The 25,660-nt window shown below is 37.2% G+C and overlaps 1 protein-coding gene across 2 annotated transcripts in view; it reads left to right on the top strand.

Moving 5' to 3' along the window:
- Nucleotides 1-25,660, top strand: part of LOC131075952 (uncharacterized) — a 239,990-nt gene that overhangs the window by 170,507 nt on the left and 43,823 nt on the right. For both annotated transcript variants that reach the window (XM_059211023.1, XM_058012940.2), the window contains one exon: nucleotides 16,821-16,931. In XM_059211023.1, the coding sequence (XP_059067006.1) occupies nucleotides 16,821-16,931 (111 nt within the window). The remainder of the gene's footprint in view (nucleotides 1-16,820; nucleotides 16,932-25,660) is intronic.

Genomic DNA, 25,660 nt, shown 5'->3' with positions numbered 1-25,660 from the left:
CTACGCTAATGGAAGTTTGGAAAATTTAACCTCTGAGTTTGATTAGGCTCCATATAACAACATAATTAGCATTGAAGAAATCTTGGTATTATACATTTTAGAGTTGAAAGTTTGAAACCATGAGTATGAATGATGAAATTTCAAATATTGCACGTTTGTTGATCATATGACATGTGTAATGTTTCAATTATGGCTCTTATGTTCTCTAAATGCATTAATTTCTTTATGTTTTTTTGTAACTACGGTTTTTTTTTTTGCCAAGTCTTTCGCGAGTCTTTCACGAGTCAAAGTCCGAGTCCAAATTTTTGGTTTGTTGAGTCCGTGGCGAGTCCGAGTTTTTGAACCTTGGGCTGTACAATTCCATCAACAATAACCTTATTCATCAGCAATATATCATCCTCCAGTTAGGCATTTGGATTTGGGTTGCCTGGCAACCCTAGTCATTGGAAAAATCAGGGTAATTACTGCATTTCCAGAATTGTGAAATATTGATTGTTGCTGTTAAAGAATGAAATCCAACCTCCAGTTATCATAAGCTGATTTGTATTGCTTGGCATGAGGCATTGGAAATAGAGTCTTCCAAATTTACATTGGCAGCAATTAAAAATCTTAAGTTTGTTAAGTTATTTATTTGTTAGCATTCAGAAGTTTTTCCTTGTTATTCTCCTGCATTTCATTTTCAATATATGAAAAAACCACAAAAAAATCAGAAATTGCAAAAGAAAATAAATTCAGGAAGACAAAACCTTATAAATATCTAGAACAAGGTAGGATATTTCATTTTATCTTGTTTCTACCCTTTAATAAAGTCCTTGCCACCTCATATAACAGTATATGAAGGTGTTGCAATGGTTGAGAAGGATTGTATGAATTTCCTCAAGTAGTGAACTGCATTTCTGAAGTTCTTCTTGTTAGTTATACTAGAAGGCTTGGGTCATCACAAGGGAGCCTCAAATTTTGTTGGATCATTACGAAGCTCCGAGTAGATAAGTGATTATTGTCTAAACTCACATTTCTTCTCATTCAAAATAAAATTGTTCCCCTTTATAACTGGCAAGACTTATCTCACATGGGTTAGATGTTCATACTACAATAAAAAATGTCATCCAAATAAATAATAACATAAGAATCTAAAATTTGTCCAAGCACATTGTTCATGAGCCTCATACACTCAAAGTAGTAGGGGCTTTACATAATCGAAAAGTAGCATCCACCGTTTATGCAAATGCCATCTTGTCTTCAATATCTTCCTCTTTAATTCTAATTTGGTGATAGTTGAATTTCATATCTAGCTCAGTAAAGTATTTAGAATGTTGTAGTTGATCCAAAAGATAATCAATTTTTGGAAGAAGGCACTTGGTGTTTGGTTATCTTAATCAATGGACAAAAATCAGCACACATCCTTTGAAAACCATATTTTTTAAGGTACTAAAACAATAGAAGAGCCATATGGAGAAGTATTAGGATTGGCTATTCCGTGATATAATAATGATTGCAGTTGTGTTTTTAGTTTTACGTTATTGGCCTCTAACAGTGATTGTTGATGAATCCCAATGCTGGGGAGAGGAGTATGTGTTAGAAATGTATCTCATACAAAATGGCTCTTTAAGGAGGGAAATCCTTAGATTCTTCAAACACCTCTTGGATTTTTTAGAAGTTATCACATATCGTGCCTTCTCTTATTCTCTTTGTTAGTACACATCATAGGAAGAGTATTTCTTTAAGATTTGTCATATTTTTTGTTGGTTGAAAATTTTGTACACCTCAACAACTATACAAAATTGTGGATTTCAGCCACAGCGTGTGATTAAATACTCTCCTAATTCTAAGGGAAGGCTCCCCCTATCTAAACTAATTTAATATGGATGGGACAACAATTTTCCTCCTCCTTTCAAGAAAAATTATATTTTTTCCTCTTCACAAAAAAGAATAGCAAGTTAAAAGCAAATATTAGTAATAACTTGTACCATGAAAATTAAAAAGAGGAAATGAAGTTTCCTGAAAGCCCAAAGATTTCCGTCACTTCCTCCGGGATGGGAAAACAATATCAAGCTCAAAGGCTTGAATATCTGCGATCCTATCAACCTTTTGTAATAATAAATTTCAAAACCAAATGCAATATACAGCAGCACAAAGTCTGTAAATAGAATGCACTCAAAAACTAATCTATATGAGAATTTATCACAAACACAAAGTCTTGAGATACTTCTCAACTCTAGTTGTAATTGTTAAACTAATTCCACTCTCAATAGCTACAACACAAAGTCTGCAATTAGATGAAGTGAAGCTCTCTTTAGTAGCCTTCCACAATCTTCAAAGTAAGCACATATTTATACCCCAAAAATGACATAAGAACACATAGAGACAAAGCAAAACTTCAACACAAAGTCTGAAATTCCTCACTTCTTTTGTATTACTCAAAGATGGCAAATTTACAACTATAGAGCTCAAAGTCTTTATGAATAGAAAATCTTGTAGAGTTTTCTTTCTTTCAAAAAAGATACAATAGACCACCTCAAGTATTTATAGGAGAGAGGTCTAGAGAAAAAGGTGAGAGGATCCCAACTAACTTGAGAAATTCTCTCAACCACCATGACTTATTCCAACTACTACTTAAGACTTATTCAAAATTACATGTCTTATTCTAAATCGACTTGTAATCAGCTTACTTGTAATTACAAAAGTGCAAGTGATCAACTTGCAATTACAAAAGTGTTTCTACAAGTAAACTTGTCAAAAGAAAAACTACAATTCTGAAATATAAACTGTGTTGAAAACACTTATACGGTAGCATGTTTGGCCATGTATTCTTCAAACTTTTGAACAATTCCTTATAGCTCATCAGGATTTGGCTCATGGGTGTTCTCAGCAACAATTACTGTTTTGACAATGGTATCACTGCAACTAAGAATCGTAGGATTATGTTTCTCAAGAGTAGCTTGGATTTCCTGCAGAAAATTTGGTATTTCACTAAGGCTTGGATTGATGCAACTGAAAATTGTTCATCCTGCCATTCCTGCTGAATTTTCCTTCTCAAATCTGAAAAAACATCTTCTTTTGGCAACAACTCCACATTTTGATTTACAATTTTACAAGAAACCCTCTCACAATGAGAAATAATGTCTTGCAACACTTCCATGCACAATCCCGAAGTATCATCAATTTCTTCAATAAGTGATTTTAGGACAAGGGATTTATTTTCTAAGAGTTCTCCAAATTCTAGATACATGTTTCTAGTAGGAAGGATGCCATTCTCCTGTAGAATATTCAGCTTTTCTTATGGCATCCTGTGCCAAATTCTCAAGCTTCTTTCAACCTTTTTCAGATTCTGTTTGAACATTGCAGAAGTTTGATTCAATTTCTCTTTGATTATTTCCAGCTTGACCATCACCTGGAAAACCTCCTCCAATACTCGAACACATAGATCAATAATTTGATCTACCCAAGAATCTAGTGCTTGCACTTTCTAAGCAGCTCTTTCAATTTCCTGAACTGATTCTTTGGTATTGAAAGAAGTCGAAGGATTGTGTTGGCATATGCACACTCCAATGAGACATTGCATGTGATTGAAGGTTTTGTCATTGATGGCAACCTTGCAATCCTATGGCACCGGCAAAGGCATTATACTGGCATCAGCAGATCACACTCTACACCGGCACTCAGGACACCGGCACCGGCACAGAGGCCGACAGGATTTTGTTATATTATATTTTGTTTATTATTGTAAAAATGTGTAAGCCGACTTGGCAAATTGTAAAATGACTCTTATATATCAAAGAGATCATTGTAGACATTTGAGAGATGTGATAGAGAAGTATTAAGGAAAATATTAGGTAGACCTAATGTGCGAAATATAGGTCAAGAGGTATATGTAAAGAACAGAGTAGGAACCGGTACTGAATCAAGCATTGAAGATGCTATTGTAAAGCAGTACAAGATATTGGATTTGTATAATCCTTATTGTAAGTCAGTGTGACTTCCCATTGAGCAGTGAGCTCTAGGCAGTTGGCCTTCCTGCATGTGCAGGCCCCTATTGTAAGTAATATTCTCTTATTGGCCAGTGAGTGAATATTGTGGGTCACAAATCCCACTGAGGTTTTTCCCACACCGGGTTTCCTCGTTAACATCTTGTGTTATGGTGTACTTTTCATGTGGATATTCTTGATTTTGTTTATTGCATTATTTCTTGCATACGGGTACACTGTTATATTATGTTCTACATGTTTTAAGTTAAGAAATTTTAAATACCAGTCAGATATTGATTCACTCCCCCCTCTCAGTATCTATGGGATCCCTAACAGATTGGTCCCTTCCTCAAAAGACTTGGTGAGCTTTTGAATAACTGAGATGAGCTGCAAATTCTCTTCCTTTAGCTTGTCTTTCTTGGTTAGGAGTTCATCATATTGTTGCACCAATGATGTCACCGAATGTTGAGCATCATGCATGACAACTACATGTGTTTGTTTACCAAGCTACACTCTGGTGATTTTGTAGTCAAAAGCTTGCATCTCTTCATGTGGCTTATCTACCATTGGCTCAACAATCTCTGCAACTTTCATCCTATTGCTGTCAACTGTCACTCTCGAAACTGTTTTGGCTTTTTTAGCAACCTTGGGTTTAGTTTGTTTGAGCTGCTGAAAATCGAAGATGTAAGGAGATATCTCCTGCTTCTTTCTCTTAGGAGTGAAAGAGCTTAGCCATGGAGGTAAGGCCATTGAATTTTGTAATATTCCCCTTTATTTTTTTGTTTTTAGCAATAAGAGTTACAAGCAAACACCATAACCCGTTAATGTTAGAGAAATAATCCAAACTGCTGAAAGGGAACCCTTCCACCTTTTGTTCATCGAGAGCCCAATCTGGGAGGGTGAGAGCATACAGTGTTCCAGGGATCGTTAGCACCATAAATCAAACTGAAATTACAATGCATGGGCGGCAAGCCAGCCTCTTCTGCTTATCCAACAGGATAGAAACTGAACTCTTGGTGGTAAACCAGCCAAGGGAAATAACAAGAAACTGAAACTCAATCACTCTACCGCATATTTCAGCAGGAGGACATTACATTAAGCTATCACTCTACCGCATATTTCAGCGGGATGACAATTGCATAAAACTTATCACTCGACCACTTATTCAGTGGGAGGACTGAGTACATAAATTGAATTACAAAGCAAGAAGGCGGCTAAGCCAGCCTCTTCCACTTATGCAGTGGGAATTACAAATAAGAACAACAAGAATGATTGATCAGTACTACTGAAACATTCTTACAAAATAGAGATATGAGATAATATAAGAAGCTTAATGCTGGTCTCAAACAACCCACTATCAAAATCACTCCACACTTGAACACTACTGCTGTTCTAATTCTGCAAGCTAGAAAACATACTATCCAGCCACTACCAGAAACACCAAAACACTCATAACTTTCTCAAAACTAATTGGAATCACACCAAATAAAATGCAATTAACTAATATAACATAGGCAACCAGTCCAATACCTCAAACTCGGAACTTGGAAGCCCCGAATGTGTTGCACACATCCCAAGGTAAGTCTGAAAATGGTGCTACAGCAGCAAACTTCGATTTGCAACCCAAAATTGTGATGACCACCAAAAGCCAGACCAAGATAGGAGAATGCTTGTCTTCCCAATACGCTTCCAAAGAGCCGATACTACTAACAATGCAATCACTTGGTCAAGAGGTATGAGCAAAATATGGTTTCAGCAACTCTGTGACCAGCAACAAGGAAGCACTCCAAAATCCACACAAAACTCTCCACAATTTGCAGAACACTCATGGACAGCACTGGAATTATGGGAACACAACTAAGTACTATCTTCCAAGTACAAAACTAAGACTTAGCTAGGAAGCCACACTTCGAAGCTCAGATTTTCAATTGCCAAACCGGTAGCATAACAATGCTATTTCATAAGATGTCCAATGGGAGGCCAAGCACTTGTATTTATAGTTTTTTCCCTCTGAAATTCAAATGTTAATGCTCTCAAATTCACCTCACCAAATTTCATTTCATTTCACTAACATATGGCGTCCAAATGACATTTCATTTCATTTCCCAAGGTGGGCGCCCAAGTTGCAGTTTACCCAATAATTAAGCAAGTTCGAACTTGCCTAAGTCTTCAACAATAAGTTAATGTATTCTCCAATTTTCAATGCCTAACTAAGGAAAATATAACATTGATATCAGATATAAATACGTCTTTTCCTAAGTCGCCCAATATAACATTAATCAGTAATAAAATAATTAAATATTAAACCTTAGGATAAGGAAATAATTTTAATTAAATCACTTGCGACTCCAATACTGATTATCAACAAAATCCAGGATGAAGTTGAGCAATGAAGACCACTAAACTGCTATAGGATGAGGACCCTGTCTAAACTGCTAAAAATAGAATTGCTCAATACTGCCACTTACTAAAAATAGTAAGTCATGAAATACTCCTCCGAAAAATATGATCTTCGCACCCACAGAAAGAGCTTGGAAAGCTCAGTAAGATAGCATCATCCAAACAACCAAACCCTAACTTACTAAAAATAGTAAGTTCTCACTTCACCAAAGAATCAAATGCATGTTATGCCACCATGGAGCTCATAAAAAACCCAGAAGAAAACCATAGACAAAATTGAAGAGTTCCCTCCTGGTAAACCCTAAAAAGCTCGTGTAGAACTCCACAAAAGTTGGAAAACCCTAATTCTCCTTTCCAAATAGCCTACAGGTCTCTGGAATAGGCCAATGGACCATTGAACTTATCACTGCGGAGAAGGGGACATTACAAATTTGCCTCAGAAGCAGTTGGAGGTGGGGAAGAAACAATTTTTGTCTGAACTATAGTGGTCAGCTTGGGAGAGGTTTCTATCTGAACAACAACCATGGCTCGTTCAGTCACTGGAGTTGTGATGCCTGCAACACGAATTTGTCAAAACTGGAAGTAGAAGTATCAATCTCCGATAATGACAAGCCAGGCAAAGAGACATGGGTAGGGTTATCCTCAAAGATATTCAGCAAATCCTCCTGTGTGTGATCAAGAGATGGTTTCATTGCTGAAATTGAAATGACACTCTCTGCATTCATACTTTATGGAACAGGATCAATGTGGACGGTTGAAAAAGAATCCACATTTGTGTCAAACGGAGACATAGGCAAATCCAAAGGGATTTGAGGAGGAACTTCGTGAGGTGACTCTGAAGTTGTAGACCTAGGAGCATCATCTTCTTGTTGCTCTTCTTTTGGATCTTCAAGATCAATGACATGAATATGAGGTTGTGGTTTTTCTTTCCCTTTCACTGCCACTTCTTCGGGAGGAATCACCATTGCTCTACTGACTCTCAAGTTGATCCTTGTAGTAGAAGAAGAAGCACCTTCCTTGTTATCAACTCTAATTTCAGACTTGCGTCCGATAGGCCTTGTAGTATCATCTTCTTTTCCAATCTTGATTTTGATGAGCCTAACACCATTGCTTTTGAGCCAAGCATTGGTGTTAGCTAAGACGCGCGGAAATCTATCAAGAATGGAAGTGCATTCCTTATGTGACCATTGAATGGATGGAAGTGGTGCTTCATCGACTCTTTTTTGAACATACTCGGAATCAAGTACATTCCCATCATCAACCATTCCATCAGGAATGCTAGCAAGGTTCAAATCAACAATCTGCTCAAGTGTGAGCCTACAATAGTCCATCCTACAGATCTCCTCTTCTGCGCGAAGATCAATCCAAATATCCTCTATGCGATGCACATGGATAAAGGATCTTTTAATCCTTTCCTTCATGCCCGTGTAATCAAAATCTGCTCTCGGTTTGAACCTTTTGAGTTTGATCTCCTGCATCTCAGTCTCCATTGCTCTGGCCTTCTTGGATGTCATAAGAGAATATTGAACAATCTGCAATGGGTTGTTAGAAGATATTCCCATCCCAGACTTATGTCCAACTGATTGCTGTGCATGAACTGCCATGAGTTGTCTTCCCAATTCCATAAGAATGATTTTGTCGGTTGGATATCTTGGAAGCATGTATGGCTGCCCACTATAGCATCCAACTCTCAAATAAGTAAATGTTGGGAATTGAAGGAAAAGACACCAATACTCATTTACTTTCTCCCATGCAGCATCAAACACTCATTTGTTCTTCAATGTTTTGTCAAATAGACACATGTAGTGGCCATAGAAAGCGTCTCAGACTCTCCTGTAATGCAATTTACTAGGTCTCAAAGGTAGCTGATCATAGTAATCCTACACAGGCACAAGCAAGCGATCACCCCTGGTAGAAAGACCGAGAAAGTGTCTGAGTGATGCTGCTATATACACCAAGTATGAATTCATGTAGAACGTCAAAGTGGTGGGAACTCTGGCAAGATGCTCACACAACATCACTAATGATTTCACCCCAAAAGATGTGTTGGGATTGTTTGATGAGTGCAATGAACTGGTACATCCATGGTTCAAAGACATTTGAATGTTGTAAACCCATGATTTTGCTCAAAAGGGTAATTGTATCACCAATCTGTTGAGACATGGACCAGCTAGGACTTGAACCTAGGACCTTCCATACGTTGCTGGAGTGCTCTACCACTGAGCTACTGGCCCCTCTTGGACCAGTCCATCGTTGGTCCGGGTGTGGCTTATTTTCAACACCAACACCCCCCCTTAAGCCACACCTCTCGTGTGCTTGGGGCTCCTAGCCTGGACCTGGCTCTGATACCATGTTGAGACATGGACCAGCTAGGACTCAAACCTAGGACCTTCCATACGCTGCTGGAGTGCTCTACCACAGAGCTACTGGCCCCTCTTGGACCAGTCCATCGTCGGTCTGGGTGTGGCTTATTTTCAACACCAACACAATCTCCTCTTTAAAATTACAACGAAACAACTTAGCCCACCAAGTAAGACAAGTTCTAGGTTCCTGAATCCACTTGTTGATATGACGCTTACATTCCTTCTCCCTCTTCATGTAGTATTTTGTTTGCACTTTCCTTTGAAATTTCTACATAAACAGGAGCTATAGGTATTTTGAAAATCTTTTCAATTGTTTCAGCATCAAGATGGATAACTTCCTCACCCTCATCATCTCTAATAGTTCTGGTTTCCTGATCAAAGTGAGCAGCACAAGCAAGAACGAATTCTGGCTCTAGGGCAGACACTGGAAAGGAAGAAGCAAGATGAAGATGACTATCCAGCAAGCATTGCATGCTATGGTCCACGGGATTTTTAACCCTCTTGAGAAAGTCTAACATATCCACGTGCCCAATCTCTTTATCTTTTCTCTCATCCAATGAAGAAGAGACTTGAGAAGGAGAGATCTCAGTCTGATACTTGTGGTATTTATACTTCATTTTCTTTTAGGAAGATGATGTTGGCAAATCAATCATTGAACACGAACTTGTAATACTGTGATGAAAATCCAGAAGTGTTAATGCAACATCACGATCTGTTGAAAGAGCCATATGATCTTCTTGAAAGGGGAAAAAATCAACTCTAACCCTAAAGCTTTTGAAAATGGAGGATGGGTAGACAAGAGGTTTTAAAGACTGAGCTTTTGACCAATTTTGGATCTTGGGAGACATATTGCAAGTATAAAAAAGGAAAAAACTTGTGGAAAGACATAACTGCAATCGGGTTTTTAAATCCCGACTGCAAGTAGACTTGTGTAATGTCCCCTTCTCGATGATATACTTTCAGTGGTCCATTGGCCTTTTCCTGAGACCCGTAGGCTATGTGGAATGAAGAATTAGGGTTTCAACCATTGATGAGGCGAGAACTTACTATTTTTAGTAAGTTAGGGGTTGGTTGTTTTGATGATACTATCCTACTGAGCTTTCCATGCTCTGTCACTAGGTGCGAAGATCATTCTTTTTCGAAGCAGTAGTTCATGACTTACTATTTTTAGTAAGTGGCAATATGGAGTATTTCTATTTTTGGCAGTGGATAGGGTTCTGGTCTTGCAGCAATTCTTTGGTCTTCTTCACTTCATTTCATCCTGGTTTTTGTTAAATGATCAGTATGGGAGTCATAAGTAATTTAATTAAATATTATATCCTTGTCAAAGGTTTAATATTTAAATATTTGCAGTTACTGATTAATTGTGGAGATGACTTAGGGAAAAATTAATTAAGTAATATTCATTTGATTATCTCCTAAGTCAAAGGGCGAATTTGTGGTGGCCATTTAGAGGATTAAAACATCTTTGGCCTAATGTTTTTTATTGTAAAAATGACGCCCCCATGAGGAAGTTCGAACTTACCTAGGAAAGGTAAGTGGGCGCCAAGTGAGTGGGGAGACATAAGGTGAAATGAAATTGAATTTGAGAGAAGTTGGCACCATTTGCATTTGCATTTGGGAAGGCGTGGAGTTATAAATATGAGCCTTGGGCTCTCATTCTGGACATCTTGAAAATTTGCATTGTTATGTTGTTGGTTTGGCGTCAGAACTTTGAGGCTTCGGAGTGCGGCTCCCTAGTGCTTTCCAGTTTCATACTTGAAATATAGTACCTAGCTATGTGCTGTAATCTACCATACTTTCAGTGCATATCTTAGGCCTTTTGGTGTTTGGAGCGATTTTTGGAGCTATTGGTTTACCTGTGGCTGAAGCACATTTTTTATCACACCTCTCTGCTTGAGTGTTTGGTCATTCTGAGTACCGGCTCATTCATCCTTCCTGCTACTGGTGATTCATACTGTAAGTTTTTAGCACCTTGCATTGAGTATGGAATTTAATATTGCAAATCGAAATTATCTCGTTAGGCGTGGGTTTTAAAAGGTGCATTGGGATGCATGCCAAATAAATGAGGGTGTTTTGATAGCGTACTTCTGGTTTGTCTTCATCTCTACTGGTCTAGTGTTTGTTTGGGCTTGATTTTGGGTGAATTGGGTGAGTATTGAGAGAGATATGAGTGATTTACTAGGTTTATAGGCTTCTGGTTATGCATTTCCAGCCTATAGTTTTGATGTTAGCCAAGTTTCATGCTTATTATCTTTTATGTTCAACATTATTCTTCTACTCTCACTCCCTCTGTTATTGTAAGGTTAAGTAGTACTACTACTAAACCATTCTGGCTTGTAATCTCTCATCCCGCTGAAAAGTGGAAGAGGCTGGCTTGTCGCCTACATCAATTAAATTGTAATTCAGTCCTCCCGCTGCATAAGCGGTTGAGTGATGACTGGTTGTAATGGTCCTCCCGCTGCATAAGCGCTCAAGTTGAGTATTTGTAATTCAGTCCTCCCGCTGAAATACTGCAGTTGAGTGATTTGTGTTTGTTGTATGGTTCTCTTGGCTGGTTCATTGCCAAGTCCCTTGCTTTCCCGCTGGATAAGTGGAAGGAGCTGGCTTGCTGCCCAATATTGTATTTACTTTATCAGTTCAGCAGATTTGTGATCTAACGATCCCCTCTTCACTGTATGCTCTCACCTTCCCACACTGGGCACTTGGTGATCAAAAAGTGGAAGGATTGCTTTTTCAGCAAGCTTTGAGTTTATGCTTTCTAACCTTAACGCGTATATGTTGGTTGATGATTCTTATTGGTCTTAAAAAAAAAAAAATCCGGGATATTACAACTTGAATGGGAAAAGTGAGTGAATGCACAATAAATGGTAAAAAATGGAGTTTTGACATGAGGGAAATGAAGTTTATGACCAAGGATAGTAACCATGAATGACTATGAATGGAATTTGGAAGAATAACCTCATTTTGACCACATGTGAAATGCGAAGAACTTAACTTGTAATCAGATTTATAAACTCGATTTTGAATGGGTAGGCTCTTAAAACAACTTTTTTTATCTTGCAAGTTTGGCAAAAGAGTGTTATGTCTTTTCTACCAAAGGGGAAAAACCAACTTCTCAACTTACTTCGAATGCAAGTAGATGGAAATAATATAAAGGGAAAAGCATTACAATCTCCAAATTGCATTCGGGATTTGGGTAAAATGGAAAGAACTCTCACAAACCCGAATCGAAACAAGAACAAGATATATACAAAGCAAAAGTGAAAAAGAAAAACAAAAGAAAAACTGAAAATCACATACCTTGCTTGAAGAATGCCCTTGATCAAAGCAAATAGACTTAGAAAGAAACCGAAATGCTCTTTAAATAGGTAAGAAAGCCACCATGTTATAATCGCAACCAGCAAACCAAATCGGTTTTATCTTTAAACCCTTCCACCAAAAACAGCTTAGAAGGAGAGGTATGCTTGACTTCAAACACTCATTAATGGAGGACATACAAAACGTGTTTTGCAATGTGGAAAGAAGGTGAACTTCGTGCTCCAAGACGTGACAATAACCAACAAAAGACGTATTCCAAAAACGTCTTTAAAAACGCCTTCAAAATTTTTGTTCAAAAATACAGACAACATTTTTAATCTCTTAAAGGAAGCAAAATAAACTTCCCACTACCATTTATCAATCTCTTGGCTTGAATAGTGCTAGTTAAGGAGAGTTCGGATCTATCTTTGTAGGATTTAATGATGTAATGCTTGCCCCATTTTAGAAATCTATATTATTTGGCTCTGCTTGAGAAGATTGCATCTCTCACATGCATGTAAGGCTTCCAAATACTATACCACAAACATCAAGAGTCACAACATCCACAATGACTTCATCAATGAAATGCTTATTAATAGCAAAATTTACCTGCATTGGTTTGTTACCACCATTAACCATATCAAGTCCTTGTTTCACCCAACCCAATGAACAATCACTGGGATGGTCCGACTTATCTACCAACTCATTATAAATCCGCATTGCTTGAGAACAAGAATAAAAGAATGCATCAACCTTCACTTTTCTAATTTAGATTCTGATATAAAAAAAGACTTGTGAATTCATTTTTCTCTAGAGCTTCATTAGTGTTCAAGCATTACTCTTCACGGACTAAGGTACAAACCAACTTCTCATCCATTTTGGAATCACAATCTATCTCTTTGCCTTGTAAAGAATTCATAACTTCCTTACTTTTCTTGTTTTTCTAGGGAGCCAACTCAGGGTGCCATTTCCAACAAATTTTATTCATGTGGTCATTAACATCACAATGCCATCAATGGTTTTTTGTTTCCTTGTTTCATTATTTATAGCATTATGTTCACCTTTCCATTTGCCCGTTTCTTTGGGCTTTAAATTGCCATTTTGTTTCATATTGTTTTTTCTGATTTGAAGGACCCTTTTTCTTGCCCAACTCAAGCCAGTGCTCCTAGGTCAGATCCTCGAGATAGGTCTCCTTATGTGACTGTGCAGTCCACCTATATATTATATAAGTATATCCTAATCCATGATATTTCTCTCCATGTGAACTGCATTCTAGCAAAAGCTATTTGTAAGAATCCCTACCAATTTTTCCTTAATTTTTTGCACTCTTCTACTTTTCTCATCTTTGTGACAACTCAAGCTTCCCCATGAGCACCTCCAAGGCTTTCTCTATTTTGGCACGCTTTCCTATAGATTGAGTGATGTTACCATCATCCTCTTTCAAGTTGCTGAATGTCTTCTTACCATTGGAATGTTTTTGCACCACTTTCTCTGAGGTCCATGCTTCTAAGTTGTTGTTTCCACTTGCTTGTACCTATTTCTTGTTGCAAAATAACCAAATAACTTTTTCTCTTTCCATTACCTGATCTAGTGACGGGTGTAAGACTGCAAAAATGAAAATTGCTAGCACCTCACACAAAACCACATGAAAGTAAACAATAACACTCAGCCTTGGTAACAATCTAATCTATGAATAGGTGGGATATTCTATTTCTTGTCTTATCAACATGAATCTCTAATGTCTCCAATTCTCAATCAATGACTTTGACTAATCTACTTGATATTCTTTAAAGGAAACTGCATAAAAACGTCTTAAGCATCCTAAAATAAAGTTGTTAAGGGCAAAACAGTATTAAGGAAGGTTTTGAATAGTGGTAAGAAAGCACATGTAGCATGATAATGAAGAAATTACACAAGAATTCTCCTTTGCTAACTACTACTTAAATGCATTTATGGACGCCATACAAGATGAATTGATGTCCAAATACATTAAAGACAATTTCTACCATTATCTAGCCTTTCCAATTATATTTCAACTCCAGAAAAATATACTAGACTGTTGCAAAATTATCGAAAATACAGTCCACACAGTTGAATGGAACCCCTTCTCCAAGTTTGAAAGGGATAATATAGTTGAATCAGTTACAAGAGTGTTTCCAAAATAAGCGTTCACTTTCCTAGAAGCCTAATAGTCAAACTATGAATGCCTACCTCCTTTTTGGCTGCAGCTCTGCCTTACTGTTAGATGTGTTGCCTGCATACTGTTTGATACTGATACGTTCATTTGTGGTTGAAGCTGTCAAAGATGCTTCTTTTTAAACTAATGAGAAGTCTCATGGGTGTCCAAATCACCCAGATGGCCTTTGTCCATCTCTTACACCTCAATTTCTCCTTTAAACTGTTTGTTGATTATATTCCTTAGGAAGTGAACCTTGTCTTAATTCTAGTTCATTAGGAAGCCTTCAAGGAACTCACTTAGTGAGGCTGTTGGTCCTTCAAACCAACATACTGATTCATTTTCGGATCATTTATTTTGAATGTAGTTAATGATTTCATCATTGATCATAGGTACATTCTAGGCTGTAATGATTTCCTCCATTATGATGTTCTGTATTCATTCTACAAATTTGTGATTTACTATTTTCTTTTTCAACGGCAAATTTCAAGACACAGATAACATCGTTGATTGTATGCTCCCATGCTATGAAATCCTAGATTGCTTGGCCGGAATAGCTGTGGCAAAATTAGTTTCACTATTATAAATGCTTTAATTACAACATTCTATAATGAGATTGCAGTATAGTTTTCAACTGCGAAGAGTTAACAGTAGATTCCTGGGACTATTGAATGGATTACCTCTTTCAGTTATAGGGAGAGTAGAGCACCTTGACATTGTTGATTCATACATAAATGGGGATAGATTAGTGAGACGAACATCTCATTTGTGTACTGCTACCCTTGTCCTTTTAGTGTCATTCTAGGCATCATGGATTTGATTTGCTTTGCTTTGGCAGTGAGGGCATTCTAGTTTTCTTTCCCTACAACTTTCAGTTACAGAGATAGACATACAATACTAGTTTTCTCTCAGTTATTGACCTTTGATGTTAGGAACGTTTATAGGGGATTATCCTATTTCATCCTAGGATTTCCCCACCCAGTCCTCTCAGCTTTGGACATTATAAGGTTTTGCAATTCCCCATTCATGGTGGGTGGATGATTTTTTTGTTGGTTAAACTGGTTTGAGCTTTGTTATAGATGTATGATAGTGTTGGTTTCTATAATTGGTCTCCATTACTTGTATTCATCTTCTTCTTTATGCTTAATTGTAAGTTCTAACACTAAGATACCAGTTCTTGGCAAAATGGGCTGGGTCTGGGTCCTAGTTCTTGCCCGGTCCTGGTTCTCCCAGGGTTCTCCCTGGGTTACTCCCGGGTCCTGCCCAGGTGGCTGGGTTCTCTGTGGGTCCTGCCACAAAGGACCCACAGAGAACCCAGCCACCTGGGCAGGACCCGGGCGGACCCAGGAGAACCAAGGTCCGTGGGTTCCCAAAAACGGGGCCCACAGGTCATAAAAATACAAAAAACACCATTTTTTAATATTTTTTTAACATCTAAACCCTAAGCATCGAAACATATATATAATCTTGATGTTTTAACATATTTATAATATATGTGTGTGTGTGTGTGTGTGTGTGTGTGTGTGGTTGTACCCGTACCCGTACCCAAGAAATTTTTTTTTTTGTCGAATCCGCGAATCTGTACCCGAATCGGTAACTTAGTTCTAACATGGCTATTTGGATTTTTGATTCCATCATATGCTTTGGGGTTTTAACTACCATCCACTTCCTCTAGCCGTTTTTGCATATTTACATGCCCATTATTTCAGTTTGGTACTGTTATCTTTTCAGAATGTAGGGTTCTTTTGTAACTGCATGTAATTCCCATTGATCTATTTAGTCATTCATGAACATTGAAATAAATTAATAATTTCATTTCAACAACTCTCAGGACCATGACTTTTCAACTGTAGATTGACGATGTGATTAGTTTCATGTTTATCACATTTGTAACTTGATAGAATTGTGTAAATGCTAGTGGCACTAACTGCTGGTAAACCAGCCTCTGCAATTCAGAAGTGGCCATTGAAGATTAGGTGAAGCAAGTAAGTCATGGCGAGTACCTTTATGTTTTATTAATCTTTCTAAAATTCCTTAATGCTTACCATTTTTTTCAACTGTTTTCTGGTTTTCTTTTCCTTTCTGCTTCTCTGTGCAGGGAAGCCTTGTGTTAAATAATGATACAATTTTTCAATTTCATGTTTTTGTATCAAACAAATAGTTGATGTAAACTTATTAATTGTTCTCCATCCAACCCCATACTCTAAAATGAAAACTGTGTTTCTTTTGAGACTAGCAAGATAATGTTCAGGACCAGATTGATCTTACCAATCTTTAATGCCATGACCAAGTTTTGCTAAAGATCAGCCATTGTTCATCTATCGAAGTTGTGTTAGGCAGTGTTTGACTTTGACCTGATGATGGTATGATATATTGGATGGCGAGTATCTAAAAATTTCTTAACACAAAGAAATACAGCTTCAAGTTAAAATTGCAGTATAAAAACATCAGTCTGAAACTCTTAAAATGGTATGCATAGCTTTTATGACATATTTGCATGCCTTCAAAACATGCTTCATTATCTTTCAAGTCACTATAAAAAAATTCCTGAGTGCAATTAAGTTGAAGTTATTGTGTTCTAACTTCTAACAGTGTAAGATAACTGCGTTCTGACAGAATTTTTATCCTGAGCGGCTTGGGAAGGTTCTTATGATTCATGTCCCGTACCTATTTTGGGCAGCATGGAAGATAGTGTATCCGTTTATTGACAATGTGACCAAGAAAAAGGTACTATTTTCTCTCACTGACCCAGTGTCCCCATGTGGCTGCTTAAATGTGTTTTCTGCTTAGATTTGAGCAGCTTTAATGTTTCCATGTAAATTTTGAATCTTTCCTTATTTTAATGGAGTAGCTACTGTTTAGAAATTGAAAATAAGCTGTGAAGAGAAAGAGGGGTCAAAAATAAGCAGCAACTGCACATTGCCAAAAATGCAAATTTTTTCCCCCCTTTTTTAATATTTGCCTCCAATATTTTTTTCAGTTTTTAACTGCACAAATTGTTATTAATGCTATTAATACAAATTTAAGATGACTTCCTAAAAATAAACAGAAAGTTGGAATCATTCATGAGGCCACCAGCTCCACAAATAATTCCTAAACAAGTTAAACAGCGGCTGCTACCCAAAATAAACTAAGCAGCTGCACGGGGACTTGCTCTAAGATATTAAATTTTTGGATCATGCCATCCACAGCTTCTCTAGTTTTTTTAATGCAAATTTCTCCTTGGATAACGTTTGTATACTTCATAATCAAGAATCAAGATAGAAATGTCCATTGATTAAATGTTGCAATATTCAAGTGTTGTCAAGTAGGAAACACCATGTAATTGTGATCAGTAAAGGAAATGTACCCTTACGTTTTGAAGCACAATAGGGACTTTTCATTGATTTTTGCATTTCAGATATGTCTAATTGATTGATAGGCAATAAACGTCAATTCTGGATCTAGGAGTACAAGTTTCTTTGTATAACTATCGAAGAACTGTAAATAGAAATGAGAAACATGAATCTTACATAAAAATTTAGAGTACAATATCACATTTAATTAGATTTGATTTTAGAAAAGTAAGAAATTATGGAGTGAAATTCTTTTTTCAAAGAGATCAGATTTGATTTTGGAAAAGTGAAGAAAGTGTGATTTGATTTGAAAAACATCAGGTTTAATTTTAGAAATGTCAAGTTAAAAATCAGATATCAAGCAATATGTTTGGGAAATTCAGAGTGCACTAAAGAAAGGTGTTTGAGGTTATCATGTCTCCTTTTTGGAATTTATAGAACAATTAAATAATTATATTTATGTTTTGGAAAAATAATTTTTATAACAGATTATTTATATTTAATTATTTAAACGGTTGATATAAGTGAATAGTTAAAGTGTTGTATAAGTGAATAGGTCCAAAAATAATTGAAAAAGATAAAGAAAAAAAGAAATATACTATTATATTAAGACTATTTATATTTAATTATTTAAAAAGTTGATATAATTGAATGATTAAAGTGTTGCTAAACCCTATGTCCAAAAATGAGTGAAAAAAGGGGTTGCTTTCTTATTTTATGAATTTCTTCTCTTGAGAATGAATATGAGCTCTTTTTCTATTGTTTGAGGATGAAAACCCTTCTAGCAAGAAGATTTTAAGAATAAAAACCCTCCTAGCCATATGTTTGATTTCCTCTAAAGATCACCAGAGTGCTATGTTTACCACTACAACTAATAAATTAAATACAAGAAATAATAATGTACATGACAATGCACACCAGACACAGCAGTAAAATATATCTTTATTCGCACATGCAATTATTACATTTAAGAAGACCAAAGATGGTCGGCCAAGGGTTACAATAGATCCGACTATACCATACTACCTTCCTTGGTGATAGACAACATATTTAAAGGACCCAATGGTTGCCGAGAAGTACACAACCGTCAACCAATTGGTATGAATAACTGCCCAAGAGTGAATCCACTTAATACAATCAATTAATACATTGTTGGATAACAAATACAATCAAACATAACAATAGGCAATTTATGCTAATTGCATCAACCCCCCAAAAAGAAAAAGTCGTCTTCTAGATGACAAGTAAACATCAAGTAATATTTGGAAAGACTAATGACAAGAGTGTAGGTAATGACTTGTACTAGCCAACCCAACTTGTAGAGTATCTGCCAAATCAAATGGGGGTTTTGGGGCATTGACCCAAATGGGGTCAAGAGGCAGCACCCCTTGTGGGGGTTTGGGGGCAGCGCACGATTTTTTAAGATGCCAAAAACATCATTGATGAAGCTAGCAAATAGAGATTTTTCTCCTACCACATACTTCTGACCACGTACGACTCCCTTCACTTCAAGTACGGCCTCATATGCATCACGTACGGTCTGATACAAATTATGTACACTTTGAAACAAAACACATACGGTCTACTCTTTGTCACGTACGACCTACACACCTATGTGCCTGTACGGTTCAATGGATGACCCGTACGACCTAGGCTTGTCCTTATGTACAGCCAAATCTGGATACACTCCTCACAGGGTTTGATGCTCCTCATGTACGGTTTTGTACAGCTTGATCCTTTGGATGTACAGACCAGCTTCCACCTGTGCCCGTGTCCATATGGTTATGTTCATGTACGGGTTGATGGTGCTCACGTACAACCACCCACTACTCATCTTGTACTGGTTCTCCCACCCTCCTATCTTCCATATGGTTGTCTTTTGTACGGTCTTGTAGGATGTAGGCACAACACATTTGGTTCCACATAAGGCTTGGTTATAGTCTTGTTTGTACGACATGTTGGTGTTCTTGTCATATGGCTAAAAAAATTTCTTACATATGGTGTCACCCCTCTGTACAATACCTTTCTCCCGTATGACTTCCTTATGTATGGAGCCACCAAGTAGAGCAGATAGGGAAGTGAGAATGTGGACAGCAAACATGAGCCACCAAGTAGAGTAAGAGGGTTGTAGAGAACAACCACTCTTAGGCTTGGTGTAGAAATGGCTCAAAATACGTTCCCATTTCTTCCCAGGAAGGGAATGAGAATGGCATAAAGGCTAACCTGAGCTGCCAAGCAGAGCAAGTAAGTCTCTTAGGCTTGGTGTAGAAATGGCTCAAGGGAAGTTCCCATTTCTTCCTAGTATGAACAAAGACTAATATAAAGTCAACTAATGTAAGGGAATTGTGGCTCAAGGAAGCCAGTACCTCTCAAGTTTGGACAAAATGGCTCAAGGAAGCCAGTCCTGTTGTGATGTTTTCACACATCGCCCCATTGCAAATGGGGACAGCTACTTTTTTTTGGGCCCTCGCGGTCTTTTGGCTTTTGTTTGTTGGGTCTTCTGGTAGCAATCTTGTCAATCCTCCAAGTCTGCAAGTGAGTAGGTTTAATTTGATCAGGTTTGCTTTTTCGTTTGAGCAATTTTGGTTAAGTCTAAGGCTTGTTTTGTCAGTTTTAGAAATTCATCTTTCAGTCCTAGATTTTAGGGGTTTCTTTTAGGGTTTTTGAAAAATTGAATGTTGCACTGGAATCAGGAACCTTTGAGGAAACTCCCAGTGAAATTTGAGCAAATTTTGAGTAACTTTCTATTTTAGAAAGTTCCTATTTTTTAGAGATTTCACTGCCTTTCGGAATGTCTTCATTTCACCAAAAATCAAACTTACTATTTTTAAAAAGTGTCCCTATGTCCTGTTTGCTCTAATGTTGATAGTTTGAAAAAGCTTCTATTTTTGGAAAGTCTACTTGTGGCAGGTCCTTGCAAGCTGACACTAAAGACCAGATATGCACACGATCATTTCTAAATCCGGAAAGTCAAAGAGCAGGCAGAGTGATCAAAATTTGGCTGTGGGGATATTTAGTCCAGGAATGGAAAGCTTGAAAATCACCTGTCCGGAAAATCGCTTCAAAATCCAACCATGTCATCCTAATCTGTGGTTCGAAATTCATGAAAAGGATGTAAAATCCTTGACCACTGTGAAATGGCGCCCAGTTCCCAGGTAGGGTGTCAAAATCCATGTCTCCTGGAATTCATGAAATTACGTAAAATCCAGGGCCAAGTCAAAATTTCACCCAAGTGGTCAGGAGGGCGCCAAAATCCTTGTGTCGTGGAATTCGTGAAATTACGTAAAATCCAAGACCAGGTCAAAATTTCGCCCAAGGAGTCAAGAGGGCACCAAAATCCACGTGTCGTGAAATTACGTAAAATCCAAGAGTAGGTCAAAATTCTGCCCAAGAAAGCAGTTGGGGTGCCATAACTGAGTAGTCAAGAATTCATGAAAGATGAGGGAACTCCAAGACCAGGTCAAAATTTTGCCCAAGAAAGCAGTTGGGGCGCCATAACTGAGTAGTCAAGAATTCATGAAAGATGAAGGAACTCCAAGACCAGGTCAAAATTCCACCCAAGGAGTCTGGAGGGTGCCAAAATCCATGTGCCATGGAATTCGTGAAAACAACGTAAAATCCATCACCAAGTGAATTCCATGCCCAAGAGTGGAAATTTTCCAAGGCAAAGGGGAATTTGGAGGTTAGGAATGAAAAGAAAAAGCAGAAAATTCCCCTCTCGTAAAAAATTTTAAAATCCTATTTTGTGCATCAAAATCCGTCAGAATTCCAAAAAAATTTGCAGATCTAGATTCATGAGAGAACTCTCTCTCTTCCAAGACCCAGAATTCTATTTTTATAAAGTTCGTAAAAAATAGGAAATTTTGAAAAATTGACGAAGTGTTGGAAATTTCTTCCTTCATGACAAAATTCCATGAAAGATGAAAATTTGGCAATTTCTTCCTTCACGACAGAATTCCATGAAAGATGAAAATTTGGCTAAGTGATGGAAATTCCTTCCTTCGGGACAGAATTCCAGGAAACGTGGAAGTTTGTCCAAGTGATGGAAATTTCTTCCTTCACGACAGAATTCCAGGAGAGATGAAAATTTGGCTAAGGAAATTTTGCAGATCTGGATTCGTGAGAGAAGTCTCTCTCTTCGAAGACCCGAAATTCTTTTTTTAGAAAGTTCCTAAAAAATAGGAAATTTCAAAAAATTGACTAAGTGTTGGAAATTTCTTCCTTCACGACAAAATCCCATGAAAGATGAAAATTTGGCTTAGTGATGGAAATTCCTTCCTTCAGGACAGAATTCCAAGAAAGATGAAAATTTGGCTAAGTGATGGAATTTTCTTCCTTCATGACAGAATTCTAGGAAAGATGAAAATTTGGCTAAGTGACAAAAATTCCTTCCTTTACGACAAAATTCCAAGAAAGGTGAAAATTTGGCCAAGTGATGGAAATTTCTTCCTTCACGATAGAGTTCCAGGAAAGATGAAAATTTGGCTAAGTGAGAGAAATTCCTTCCTTCAGGACAGAATTCCAAGAAAGGTGAAAATTTGACTAAGTATTAGAAATTCCTTCCTTCAGGACGAAATTCCAAGAAAGGAAGAAATCACACCCAAGGATGAAATGAAGATAAAATTTATAAGGCAAGGAAGGAATCAAGGATGAACTGAACAAGAAATTTTCCCTTGGGAAAAATTTTGAAAAATCCATTTTCAAGCATTAGAAGCCATCCAAATTTCAAAATATTGATGGATTTGGATTCGTGAAAGAATTTTCTCTCTCCTAGACCCTATTTTTGAAAAGTTCCTAAAAAAATAGGAAAGGTGCAAAATTGATGGAAAATCTTCCCCAAGGCGAGGAAATTTCAAAAGCTTCAAAACATAAATTTCTTAAATCAAATTTTCTCTCTCCAATTCCAGATGTGCAGGAGCGGATATACAATGGCAGGGTCCACTTGCATGGCAAGAATCTATTGAACGCATGGCAGTATGATGGCAGAATTCCAAGAAAGATGAAAATTTGGCTAAGTGATGGAATTTTCTTCCTTCGCGACAGAATTCTAGGAAAGATGAAAATTTGGCTAAGTGATGGAAATTCCTTCCTTTAGGACATATTTCCAGGAAAGGTGAAAATTTGGCTAAGTGATGGAAATTTCTTCCTTCGCGACAGAATTCCAGGAAAGATGAAAATTTGGCTAAGTGATGGAAATTCCTTCAGGACAAAATTCCAAGAAAGGTGAAAATTTGACTAAGTGTTGGAAATTCCTTCCTTCAGGATGGAATTCCAAGCAAGGAAGAAATCACACCCAAGGATGAAATGAAGATAAAATTTCTAAGGCAAGGAAGGAATCACGGATGAACTGAACAAGAAATTTTCCCTTGGGAAAATTTCTTAAAAATTCATTATCAAGCATTAGAAATCATCCAAATTTCAAAATATTGATGGATTTCGATTCATGAGAGAATTTTCTCTCCTGGACCCTATTTTTGAAAAGTTCCTAAAAAAATAGGAAAGGTGCAAAATTGATGGAAAATCTTCCCCAAGGCAAGGAAGAAAGTTCAAAAGGTTCAAAAAATAAATTTCTTGAATCAAATTTTCTCTCTCCAATTCCAAATGTGCAGGAGCGGATATACAATGGCAGGGTCCACTTGCATGGCAAGAATCTATTGAACGCATGGCAAAATGATGGCAGAGTTCTAGGAAAGATGAAAATTTGGCTAAGTGATGCAAATTCCTTCCTTTAGGACAGAATTCCAGGAAAGATGAAAATTTGGCTAAGTGATGGAAATTCCTTCCTTCAGGACAGAATTCCAGGAAAGGTGAAATTTTGACTAAGTGTTGGAAATTCCTTCCTTCAAAACGGAATTCCAAGCAAGGAAGAAATCACACACCTAAGGATGAAATGAAGATAAAATTTCTAAGGCAAGGAAGGAATCAAGGATGAACTGAACAAGAAATTTTCCCGTGGGAAAATTTTTGAAAAATCCATTTTCAAGCATTATAAGTCATCCAAATTTCAAAATATTGATGGATTTGGATTCGTGAGAGAATTTTCTCTCTCCTAGAACCTATTTTTGAAAAGTTCCTAAAAAAGTAGGAAAGGTGCAAAATTGATGGAAAATATTCCCCAAGGCAAGAAAGTTCAAAAGGTTCAAAAAATAAATTTCTTTAATCAAATTTTCTCTCTCCAATTCTAGATGCGTAGGAGCGGATATACAATGGCAGGGTCCACTTGCATGGCAAGAATCTATTGAACGCATGGCAGTATGATGGCGCATTCATTGCCGGAATATTTTGACCAAGTGGTGAATTGGTCAATGCATGGCGAATTTATGAAGTATCTTTTGCATGCAGCCGCCACATTTATGGTTTTATGACGGATTCCTTCTACATGTTGTCGTCGCATGGAATGGTGGGCATTCATGAGCATTTTGCATGGGGAATATTCATTGCATGAGGGTCAAACTTGATGAAGTGGTACATTTAATGCACGAATGGAGGCCATTTTGGGGCACATTTGAATTAATTGTATATGGGCTTAATGGGTATTGATTGTTGATTTCCACCTTGTTGCACCATGTGTGGAGCTTTTAGGTAAAAACCCTAATTAGGGTTTTTGAATGTAGCCAAGGCATGAAGCCTATGTAAAGGGGTGACCCCCCTCATTTGTGGAGGGGGGAGAGATTGATTTCTGAGATTGTTGCTAAGAGTTTTTGAGCAGTCACTTAATACATTGTTCAATTGTTGGTGTATTCTTCTATTGTTTTGAAGCTTGCATGGTCTCACTCTTTTCATTTAGATTAGATTTGTTTTCAAGTTGTTAAATGAACTGGATTTGATAGGATTACTTGTAGAATCCGAGCTCATACCTTTTGTATGCAATTAATTGTTGCTTACTTTGTAAGGTTAGTCTGAGCCTACTTTATGTGTGTACCTAACTTCGGTTATTGGGTGGATGTTGTTCAAGTTTACGGCATTCATTGGTAATCTGAAACCCATTACACAACCTTGGAAGATTGCACCAATTCCGTGTTTTTGTGCTATGCTGGCAAAGCGGAGTGTGGTTTGATTCTGCTCAAGTGATCCCATCTCTTTGTTCTTAGGACTAGATTAGACTCAACTTAGCTCTATAAACCCTTTTCCCATTTACTTAAAGTATATTTTGAATCCAAAAAGTCTCAAAAACATTGTTCTTTCAGAGGCATATCATTCTCATCAAATCCTCGAACCAGCATAATTGCTTAATCTTCTTCGTGAATGCGTAAGGCCCCTTGGATTACAAGTAAACACATTAACCAACTGAGTCACGTCCGTGCATAGAAGGAACCTTGGAGTTAGCCGTTTGATCTTTTTTTGCAATCTTAGCATGCGGCCTAACTTTGATCAAGAGAGAGTAAGGTGACCGTTGGTAACTTTATTCTGTGTTAGACGTTGTCATAAAAAACACATCAACAAGTTGCTCTCAAGTTTGAGCAAAATGGCTCAAGGAAGCTAGTCCCTACAAGTTGCAATGTATGCAATAGAAACTAAGTAGTAATCTTTCTAACATTTATCATTACTTTGATTTATATTATTGTATGTTGGTACTACTAATCTATGCGTAGGTTCATCCAAGAAAGAAGACAAGGAGGAGGAAATTTGCTTGAGGAAAAGCAAATTCAAGAGGGGGAGATTGTAATGTCCCCATTCAAGACTTGAGGACAATAAGAGTCAATATACAATTGAATAAGTTTTAATTAAAGATTTAAACTTATTATTCAAAAACGAGCAAGCAAATTAGAGTCGATGGGGAGATATAGTATATCAACTGAATGATATGATTGACTATTGACTAAATATATGTCGAGGAAGCTCAAAATAAAAAGAATCATCTCAAAGAATGAGTATGCAGCGATTAAGCATAAGGAATCGACGGGAATGGATCAATATTCAACATTAGCCATTTGATATGATCAATCGATTATTATGGGAATTCATTGCGTAGGCAGTCAAGGGAAGATTTCATTCTAATATGGAATACAAACTAAATTCTTAGATGGAGCAATAGAATTATGAAGTGATGGATGTGTTGAACACAAGCTGCCACTGAGAAGGGGGGGCTGAATCAATGATTTCTAAATCCTTTAATCCTTT

This window comes from Cryptomeria japonica, chromosome 9 (assembly GCF_030272615.1).
Source record: "Cryptomeria japonica chromosome 9, Sugi_1.0, whole genome shotgun sequence".
NCBI classification, from domain to species: domain Eukaryota; kingdom Viridiplantae; phylum Streptophyta; class Pinopsida; order Cupressales; family Cupressaceae; genus Cryptomeria; species Cryptomeria japonica.
Note: the sequence above shows the minus strand (reverse complement) of the source record. Positions and strands in the feature narration are given on the sequence as shown.